Source organism: Chamaea fasciata, unplaced genomic scaffold (genome assembly GCF_029207755.1).
Source record: "Chamaea fasciata isolate MVZ Bird 193981 ecotype frontalis unplaced genomic scaffold, bChaFas1.0.hap1 SCAF_6, whole genome shotgun sequence".
Lineage (NCBI taxonomy): Eukaryota > Metazoa > Chordata > Aves > Passeriformes > Sylviidae > Chamaea > Chamaea fasciata.
Window position 1 is genome coordinate 29760266 of NW_027094091.1, and position 11229 is coordinate 29771494.

The window sequence follows — 11229 nt, forward strand, 5'->3', positions numbered from 1 at the left end:
TAATACTTACTGTATAAATATACCACAGCACTTGACAAAGGTGGGTGAGTCAGGTGGAGAAATCCCCCTCACCACCAGCACTGCAATAAACAAATACCTGCTCTATAGACATGGGTCTCTGCGGATTTATTTCCAGCCCATCTTTCCAGCATCAGTGATAATGAAAGATGCCAGGCAGGCGCTTTCTTGAGGAAGGATTTTTCTCCATCTTGTGGCTTAGGAGTGCAGGAAGCAGGAACTGGAGAGACATACTGAGAACACACAGGGCATGAGATGCATCCATCTATAAGCGCCCTGCCTTCTAATTATTATTTAAATGAGATCTATTTCATAGAATTGGAGAATGGTTTGAGTTGGATGGGACCTTAAAGATCATCTAGTTCCAAGCCCCCTGCTATGGGCAGGGCCACCTTCCACTAGACCAGGCTGTTTTAACATCAAGTACAAACCAGCAGCCAAATTGGGTGCGTACTGTCATTTTAGTATGAGCATTATCATTTTAGTGTGAGCAAGTGAATACTTCATGAGTGTGTACATCAGCAAGAGCTGGTGGAAGCATCATGACAAAGTACTCAAAACCTTCCAGGATGCCTGTGTTCTAGCTTGTCTCATGTGCCCTGTGCAGTGCCTAAGACATGTGTGGTTTTAGGCACACATAAAAGAAGTGATGCTGTCTTTACATCATGCCTTAATTAGCCTGTGCAATTAACACTCTTACAAAACCAAGTGGGGGTGGCAAGAAAAAGAAGGGAAGTCCTTGGCAGAAGGTTGTTTGGAAAGCTGCATGGAACTGCAAAAATTAAGAAACAGGAAAGGATAAAAAATATACTGTAGTGTGGGAAAGTCTTGGGAGGAGAACATGCAACAGTGTAGGAAGGAGCCAGCTCAGAGCAGAAGCTGGGAATTGCATGGAGCCGTACAGACCAAGGCAGAAAAACATTAAGTACTGGTGAAAGAAGATACAGAACCAATCTGTAGATTTAGAAACTGAGGAAAATTACAGTGTAACAGGATAAACCTTGAGATTTTCAAGGGAGTGTTCTTTAAAAACAGGAGATCAGGCAGTTTCTATAGGGTCTGGAAAATATTTTCAGTTGAGAACAAATACACGTAAGACAATAATCCTGTGTTTACTTCCAGATATCTGAATATACTATTATGGGCTATGGTAAGAAAGAATCTAATTAAGTTGGTCCTGTTATTTTCTGAACATCTGCAACCCCTTTTACTCATCTTTTATATCTGGGGCAGACAGCTGTTAGGGACTTCATTCTTTGTCTAGATGCTTTACCAACTTTAGTACGTTTTTAACAGGAGAAAATAAACAATGACTTTGGAAAATGAAACACTCTTTCCAAATGCTCTGAAGACAAAATGATGCCATTGTCACACAGTGGATTTTTTGAGGCCTCTCTGTGATTCTGGTTTAGTTTTTTTTTTCACTGGTAAAGAAATTCTCAGTTTAAGAAGCAGTTATCTTCCAGCACCAGTCACCTTCTCTGACTATGGCTATTCTGCTATGCTCCTATCACAATGCCTTGCCTTCAGGGTCCACACTAGCACCTTAGGCCCTCCATTTAGTCTAGGTTTCTTCTGTCAGTTTTCAAAAATCTAAGAAGGAAAATGCTTATGACTTACAGTTAGCTGGCTAACCATACTGACAGCTGGTCTCATTGATATCTAGCACTTACGTCCATCCTTCTGCTCTCTCATACTCATCTATCCAGTACTGTATTACCACTCTCCAGATCTGTTCCTTCCCCCCAAGTAGAGGCTGCCCAAATTACTTCCCCCTTTCTTCTCTGTTTCAGTTAAATGAGAGTTCCCTGTGTTAACACTACTGTCAGAACGTAGTATCTTCAAGATGACTCCATGAATACCTCCATTGGGAAAGCAGCCAAAAAGACTCCTCATAGCAACAGTTAAAAACACACTGATTTTCACAGTTTTGTTATACCTTTAATTTTCTTGGGACTAGATTTCCAGTGAATTCCCCAGATCCCTGTTTCTGTGGTATCTCAGAACACATTTTCTCAAGACTCTGGTGTAGCATTAATCCCAACATACAGGGCAACCCCTTTGCTACTAAAATACCCTTATTCTCTACAAGGCTGCCAGTTCCTTGCCAGCTCTAGTAATTCCTCTCCTACTTGGGACAATCTCATTTCATTTGCTCTGTCATTGCTTTTTACTTCACTAACTCATCACTGTGACAAACATGCCTCTCAGTTCCATTTTTCCCTTGCTATCACTTATAGCTACTTTCAACACACTGTATTCTCCTATTTACACTAATATAAAATGGGTAATTCCCTTTCAGGGGTAATTCTCAGGCTCTTAATTCTGCTGCTGAGCAGTCCTTTCAGCACCCTTCCCCACCAGAGCATGTCTTTCTGCTTCCAGGAGTATCTGTGTTTGAGTGATCATTTTTGTAGGTTCTACCAGGCAAGTTTTTATTCAAACAATATATTCTGGAATGAAAAAGATGCTGTAATATCAATCTACTTCGACCATCGGCATTCACTTCAGATGTATTTAAGATTCACAGTGACTGTGGATCAATGACATCTGCAATAAACTGGCCTGCAGCCTGCTCCTTGCAGTGCTGTCTTTGTCTTGGTGTTTCTGAGAGAAGTTTTGGCAGCAATCCACTTCCAGAACTGTGATATTCCAATGGTTCGTTGTACATCAGTCACTGACATTTCTGGGGAGGAACATGTAGCATGGTACCTACAAGAACCAGTTAATGAGCCCTAATCCCCAGTCCTAGACAAAACTAAAAAGCTCTGGAGAAAAATTAACTTTTTTTCTCCCCCTCTTCCACGGCAGACCTCACAGCTATATTGCATTCTTATCCAAGAATTCCTGACTCTGGCCAGGAACATTTGTCAACAATCATCTATTTATTTTTGGATTTCGTCCAAAAGGCAACTAAAAGCCAGGGAGCTTTCTCTCTGGACTAAATCAGTGTACAGTCTGTCTCTCAGGGCCTAAGTTACATGGCAAATAGCTTACCATTGTTAATTGATATACCTTTAATTTTTGCTGGAGCCATTCCCTTAATACAAGCCAAGATTTCACAAGTGGTACAGTTAATAAGATTTTATAACTGGGTTATTAATATTTGAGAAAATTTTAATACAATTCTGAAGATACGTAAAAAATGCCTTAAATAAAAAAACAATTATAAAATATTTTACTCTTTCTCAATTTGATGCTGCCACCAAAGTTGGAGAAGAAAATGGATCATCTGGATGTCACTTGCAGTATCTATCTGCTTTCACTTTAGCTCTCCTGTATGGGAAGAGTGAATGAAACAAGATTTAGATTAAGACCAAATACAATTACACCTGGGTGTTTTATCTGCCTCAAACTGTTAAGAATGCATTGAAAGCAATTTTTCTTAAACTTTGCTTCAAAGTACATTTAAAGGCCTAGCAACACTTTGGATTTGTTAATTAACTTTGTTTTCCTAAGGAGACAGAACTGCAGTGTCTAAAGCTAACCTTGACTTTCCCTTCAAATCATTGTAATTGTGTTTAGTCTCCTCTGAGAAATGGAATTCAGATTCAGTGAGATCTGAAGCTGACCACCTGTGAGAGCCCAGGAGTGTTCTCACATCACTTGCAATTATCAAAAATAGTTTTCTGCATTCCACCCACTGAATTAATGCAAATATTTATGCTATATACTGACATAAAAGGCTTTAAAAATTCAGGACAGTTTCTTTAGTTTCAGCTCAGAGGAAAAAAAAATCCCACTAGATAACATGAAGACTGTCCTTAATAAATACTATTTCTCTTTAATATGGAACTTTTGCCTCTCCAAAATCTTCTGATACCATAGGTATGGAAGAATGTTAAAGATTAGCTCCGTTTTCACAATTAAAAGGATTTTGCCTCAACAACTCTGTACTAAACAAATTGAACAATCTAGTTAAAATTTCCAAAAAAATTAATTTACAGGTAAATTCAAACCTGCAAACTTCAGCTAAAGAACTGAGAATCCAGATTAAAAAAAGATGGCAACCCCCTGGACTCAGGCACAACACTCACCAGTTGAAAAATGCTAAGAAACCTATCTCCCTGAAATGTAGTTCTCTTTTGTACCCCAGGTTTTACTGTAATTCCATTTCCCAGTAGTTTTTTCATCAATACATTATTTCTAGCACTTTGAAGTACCTGTCAAGTAACATTTCATGAAAAGTGCCTTCTTTCCTGGCTTTTCTAAGGGCTTTTGTATCTTCTTTGCTTATTTTAAGCTTTTTGTCTTGAAAACTCTGGAATTTCTTCCTGTAAGGGGGAAGAAAAGTAGTAAAGAACTGAAACTTCAAAAAAATTTTGTTTCCCAACACAACAGCAGCTGTTTTAAGAATCTTAGCTCCTATTAAAGTAGCAGATAACTGACCTAATAAAATCCATAAAACCATCCCAGTACTAAGGTTGCACTAAGGCTTCTGTAGTTTCATTTTTTTGGCAGTAAAGAGCTCCTGTGTGACTAGCATGAAGTGGTTACAAATTCTAAAGAGCCCCTTCTTCAACTACTAGCATAAGAAATCAGGGAGCAGAAGTGTACTGGATGTAGTTCCAAGGTGCTGACTGTAGGGAAGCTGCAAGGGTTTTCTCTGTGAGAATAGGCCAGGGGCTGCCCTGTGCTGGACAGAGCTGGCTCTCAAGATATCTACTACAGGACACAGCCAAATGCACCAGCAAAGCTGGTGGCACCCCTATGAGAACATATTTAAGATAAGGCAAAATGCCACATAGGCAGAGAAGGAAAAACCTGCTAAAAGTGCAAAATGGCAGTGTGAAGAAACCACTGTGTATTGACCTATAGCCCATCCAGCTTGGAGGAGTGGGAAGAGTCTGGAGTGAAGCTGAGCTTGGGAAACGGGAAAAGGAAAGGTGGTGTTTTTAATTTTTGTCTCCCAGTATCTCCTACCATTTAAAAGGGAATAAATTTAACTAATTTTTCAGAGTTAACCCTGACACAGTATCTGGTACAGCACCTCTCCTTTATCTCAACCAATGAGCTTTCTCATTCTGTTTTCTTCCCTTGTCCTTGTAACGAAAGGCTGGATGGGAGCTGGGCCCTTCCACCAAAGATGGCCCCAATTAGAAGCAAAAAAAGTTACTTGAGCCTGTTACCAGCTCTAAAGTACGTACACGTAATTGATTTCACACTGTTTAACGTTTCCTTTGTCTTCTTGTGGAACTTCATCCTTCTTCTTAGCTTCTCTTTCAGCACAAGTACGAATCTAATAATTGAAAGCAAAAAGAAAACACAACCAAAACACAACAGAAAACATCTGTATTTTAAAAACTGTAAGTTACAGGTTAAAGATGACTACGTATCCTTCATAACAGAATGAGTCACAGTGACTTTTCAAGTTCACAGTTTTCAGACTGGTTAACCAGGGACAAATGCAAAAGTAAGAGCTGCCTGAAATCTGGGAAATGTTAAGTGCAATCCTTGATACCATGGCAAGACATAATTGCCTTCATCTCAAAGGAGCACTATTACAGTTCTTAATTTTGGCAGGGACAATTCAGAGGCCGACTTAAAAAAACTATTGTTCTAATCAGTTAAGACACCTATCTCTACTTGGGGAGACACATGTATTTTCCATGGTCAGATAAAGTCAATTTGGTCTTTTTAGATTCTCTTAAAAGATCTCCCATTCTGGATCATTCTGGTAAACCCTTCTCTATCCCTGATTCGGTCATAATTCCTCTCCTCTCTCCCAAGATGTTTAGAACTACCTGGAATATCACATAGATTTTTTTGTCCTCCTGAGTGGTAAAGTATCTTCTTATCTCTACAGGAAGTACTGAGAATTTATGCAGCCCTGGAACTCATCTACCTTTCTTGTGGCCAGATCACTTGACAGCTTATAGGAAACAATTATAACTGTATTAACAAAAAATCATAGCACACAGACATCTGCTTGTTTGAGTACTCCTGCCAATCCTGTATTAACTGTAGAAGTTATAGATTACCTTTATCATTTCTTCTTCCCCTGCAGTTTTGCTTTTGGCTTCTATGTCACCCTCTTCATTACATCTAATAAAACGGCTGTTTGCTGCTAGCAATGCCATTTTCCTCTGCAGAAACAATATCACACACTCTAAGTATAATGAGGTTGTATATAATCCTTGATTTGTCACATTTATCCTCTACAATACACCAGAAGTCTCTGTAAATGGGTTTAATTTTTTTATTAGCCAGGCAGCAGACTTGCTGGCTCCTTCATTTTTAAGATGCCTGTAGCTGCCAAAATGCAGCTATTGAAGTATTTTAAAAACTTTCAATTACAGTAAATCCATTGCAGTTGGAAAATCGTAAGCTACAACGTAAAAGAGATTGCAAAAGGCTTTTACTTCATAGACAAAACCCATCTACATAGATTAATTCAAAATACAGTCAAACACTAGCAACATCAGATAAACTATTCCAAACACCTTACATCTTGGAATACAGGTTCCCACTGCTCTCTTGATCCTATCGCATCAGAACGTCCAACAACAAGTCCGTCTGAATTTATACCAAGATATTTGCCATAACCAGACTTGAGAGCAATCCTCAAAGAGAAAATGTAAGAAAATTGTAATAAAGAGTATTTTTAATTCATGCAAGTCACAATATCCAACACATCACAGACTACTTTTAGTAGCAGACAATGTATTTCACAGGAGTATTAAAATGCACTCTCAAAAAATCCAAAGATAACAAGTATCAAAGCTTGAAACATTACAGTAATTACCTTGTATCAGACAACTTTACTGCTGTAAACTGCTCAGGAGGACTAGGGCCTTCATCACCTGAGGAATCAGTTTTCCATTAGTTAAGTATGAAATATAAACATAAAATATATTAGCCAATAAATACTGCAGTATCAAAAAAAATTAAACATTGACCACTTCTAAATATATGGAAAGTATTTATTTAATTAAAAATTCTTTTTTGAGCACTTCTAAAAAAGCAATGCAGGTGCTCATTTACTTCATATATTTACAGTGCTTAAAACAAGACACAAAATAAAGATGATCCTCATTGAAAGATATTTATAATTGAGAATGTTCTGTAATTCTCCTGGTGGCTTTGAAAACCTTAATCTCCTTGTAATGTTACTTCTTTCATAACAAAATGCATTATGGTTCAGCTATGCTAACTCAGCTCAGTATCCCAAAAGCTACTAGCTCAAGACCAAACCAACAGAATATGGCCATTGTTGCTCTGATCTCACTCTGAAGACGAAACACAAGCACTGTCAGGGTTCTGGAATAGCCCATGTCAGAGCCATGGCTCTCAAATTCAAAGAACAAGCTAATTATCCCAGCACTTTAATAGTCCTCCTGTGTGGTGACAAAACAAGTATGTTAAGACAAGGATGCAGTAATAAGCATTAAAACTCATCTACCTTGAATTTCACTCTTCAAGTGACACCATAAACATTTTATAGCTTTTAATAAAAATTGTACTGCTTTATATCCAGCAAGTGGTATGGCCTTTAACAGGTAATCATCTCCAGTGCAGTTCAATTTACTGCACGCATAAGCCAGCATGAAACTAGATGAGTGAAACTGATTGGTAGTCATTAGGTTTAAGTCATCTGCATGCTTCAGCTAGAATGATTGCATTTTTTGTAGTAAACTGGTTTTAGCTGTAACACTGCTTGCCTTGAAGTGGTGCTAGTTCTATGCTTTTAGGCACTTCATTATTAAAACTCTATTATTTTCAAATTTCCTGGAACAAACCTTTATGTGGTGCTCCAAGTGTAAACAAGCCATTGTCGAGAGCATGGATGTAAGCTCCTTTATCCATTTCTATGGCTATAGTTCCTGTAATTTCACCAAAATTACTGACAGCCCACCAGTTTCCTGTAATACAAAACCATGACAGTTTATTAACAGAGTAATCACAACTTCTGATTACGGTAGCTCAAGAGGTCTTTGTCTTCTTGCAAACTTTAAATTCAAAAGATAAAACTACTATAGCTATCTCACAATCTTTGTGCATTATTTTACAGTCCAGAGCCAATTTAAAGGTGGTGCTGCTGCTGCTTCAGGAAGTCCTGCTCTTTGACCTGCTGTCATCCCTCGTTACACACTCCTGTGCTTTATCCCTCCTTTGTGTTAGTCCACAGACCAAGCTAATTCATTCAGCTGATGCAGCACAGATACATCTCACTAAGAAAATATTTTTTTCCTTCAGGATCTGTCTCCTGCAGTTTTGGGGCCATATCCAGATTCTCCAGCAGAAGAGAAACAGGGATACTATTTCATCTTGCTGTTAATATGTGAGTGGTAATCCTTAGACCTCAGCTGATCAAACCAATCCAGGTTTGAACATTCAACTCCTACGGAATTCTACCAAAGCTGAAAGTAGCCTTTCCCATGTGCCCAACTTAGAATTATGACTTTTACATTTTTTGAACAGTAGAACTTTCTCCTTGCATACTGTCTTACAAATATTTCCTACCTCATTAAGATAGTAACTTTTTTTTTTGTTACTTATAAAAATCTGTATCCATCCCATTGGTGTCACAAGTTCCGTTTAGAACCTAGGAACATCCCAAGATACAAATAAGATGTTGTGAGAAACAGTTGTTTATCTCTACAGGGGTTACACTTGCTTTACAAAGTCCTATAACGCCCTCTTTAGCTTCAGCCACATCCCCTACAATTTCCACACTGTCACGTAACTCCTGGAAAGCAGCTCACCAACAATATCGAGCTGCTCTGCCGCATCCTCTTCCCTTTTCCTTTTCTTTTCCTTGTGCTTCTTCTTGCTGCAAGGGGAGATGGGAAGAAATGAGAACGAGCCGCCGACCCAGCCCTTGTCCCGCCCGGCCTCACGCCCGGGCCCTGCGGGAGCGGGTCACTGACCACGGCCGGGAGCCGGCGGCTGCCAGCCCAGCCCGGCCCGGCTCAGCTCAGCCCAGCCCAGCCCAGCCCGGCCCGGCCCGGCCCAGCTCAGCCCAGCCCGGCTCAGCTCGGCTCGGCCCTACCCGGCCCTGCCCTGCCGGTCGCACAGAAGGGCCGGGCCGGGCCGGGCCGGGCCGGGCTTATCCCCGCCCAGCCTCCTACACCGGCCCCGCCGCGGATGCGGGGGCGGCGCGGCGGGCAGCCCGCTGCTCACCTCTTCTCTTTCGAGCCTTTGAGGACGAGCTTGGTGGACTTGACGCAGGAATACTCCGCCATGTCGGGGTCCGGGAGGGGCGGGGGGAAGCGGCCGGGCCCGCCCCCGGCCGGGCGGAAGCCCTGAAGCCGCGGCGCTGCCTCCGCCCGGCTGTGGGCGGGCACCGTGCCTCGGCCGCCGCGCGTGGGGGTGCTGCGCACGGAATTTGAGCGGGAAAATAAAACGAGAAGAGTTTAGAATTACATTTAAACAGTCTGTGACTGGGCACCTTTCCCTTCGAAGCCTGGCTTGGCTCCGTGGGTGCAGTGCCTGCGCTTTGCCGGACTGCAGGCAAAGAGCGCTAAGGAGTGAACAACCCACGGCTTCTACAAGCCCGTGTGTTTGTGTTGTAAAACGTGTCATGGACATCAGCAGAGCCTTCGAACGTGAGGGCAGCAAGGCCAAGGGCAGCAGACCTTGCCTCTGGCAGGGTTACAAGGGAGCTGGGCACCTGGATGTGCTGGTGAAGGAGTAAAAGCTTCTAGGGACGCCTATGAAGACTGCTTGGGGAAATGTCGCTCTCAAGTCAGCCAAGTGTACCATGCTAGGGGTGAAATGACGTATGACAATGTTTTCCCCATCCTGTTAGCTGCTTCATATTCCACAGAATAAAATATGTATCAGACTTCCCCTTTGGCATATAACAACCTTTTTCTCATATTAACCTAGCATCTTCTAGTCAGGTACCAACCTATTCTCTTTCCTTGAGGAACAGCCTCACTAGCACAGGTGTGATTAGAATCCCAATCACAGTAGTCATTTTTGTTTAGTCTGCAAAAGTGTTGTTCCTCCTTCACACTCATGAGTGGGGGGCTTCATGCCCAAAAATGTGTTAGTTATTACCTGAAAGGAAAATGAAATGTTAAATGAAAAATGTTAAATGAGAAATACTATCCCTATCAAGGCTTGTTGTACATGTCTTATGTGCAGGTACAGAGATGCTTGCATTAGATTACTTCTTTTTGGTTTCCAAGTTAATTTCCTACCTATCCTTGCAAGTTTCCGGCACCTGAGGTATCTTCTACAAATAAGAAATAAGAGTCTCATACGTGTTTATGTCAAGGCTTTTAAAGTCACTGAAAGCATGACCAGTTCATAAAGCTTGTTGTGTACAATGTCCCAATGAATGATCCTGGAGTTGGTAGATGACTGCAGGTGTCTTCCACAGATGCTTTGGTTGGATCTGGAACCCTGCCTCTTCTCACCAAAATGCTTTGAATTTCTCTCTGTGTGGCTAAGATGGCACTCACTACCTCGTATTGTTACTTGTGAAGCTGAAGTAGTTACGCTTGCCACGTAAAATGAAAACAACAGTCATAAACTTCAAGGAGGTTTTGGCAAGTCCCCCATTTTGGAGCTTTGGGGGCATTGAGTTTGTCAGCAAAAACAGTAAGTGAATCAAGCTGCTGGCCCATGTAAATTCAGAATACTTTTTGTGTGTGGTTGTGTGTTGGAATGCTACTATTCCTACTTATAAGTAGGAATGTACCTACCCTTTCCAGGGTTCTCTTTTATATTTCAATTTGCCCAGGGGTGACTTACCCATGCACGCATCCTGACATTTTTGCCCAACTTCCTCTTTGTTGGGATATATTGCTCCTAAGCTTAGAGTAGGTGATCCCTGACCATTAACCATCTTCCCTCCGGGGCTTTATCCTGTGGTACTCTCCCAGGCAGGTCCACAAAGAGATGCAAATCCTGTTGCCTGAAGTCTGGGGAAGGCAGCTTGCTGTTCACCCTCCTGGCTGCCCTAAGGATCTTGACCTCCACCATTTCATGGTCACTGCAGCCATTGCTGCCCTTGTGCTTCACATTCCCCAGCAGCCCCTCCTTGTTGGTGAGAACAAGATCCAGCATAGCACCTCTCCTTGTTGGCTCCTCTTTTGCTTGAAGGAGAAAGTCATCATTTAAGCCAATATATTCATGTGTCTCCAACCCTTTGGGATTCACTTCAAGCCAACTTAAGCAGTGAGCAATTTTAGCAAATACAGTTACAGCTGTATTTTACTCTTATCATAAAATACTTTTTTTGTTGGTTCTAAACAGATA

At 41.3% G+C, this 11229-nt stretch overlaps 1 protein-coding gene across 1 annotated transcript; it reads right to left on the reverse strand.

Annotated features, from left to right (window-relative positions):
- Window positions 1–3087: 3087 nt before the first annotated feature.
- FRG1 (FSHD region gene 1) lies at window positions 3088–9237 on the reverse strand. The gene is made up of 9 exons (XM_066185851.1): window positions 9142–9237; window positions 8724–8791; window positions 7758–7880; window positions 6764–6821; window positions 6467–6581; window positions 6000–6104; window positions 5166–5257; window positions 4182–4292; window positions 3088–3294 (listed from the first exon to the last, which is right to left on the reverse strand). Exons 1-9 carry the CDS (start codon window positions 9201–9203, stop codon window positions 3258–3260), a joined length of 771 nt encoding a protein of 256 aa, XP_066041948.1. The 5' UTR covers window positions 9204–9237; the 3' UTR covers window positions 3088–3257.
- Between the last annotated feature and the right edge of the window lie 1992 nt (window positions 9238–11229).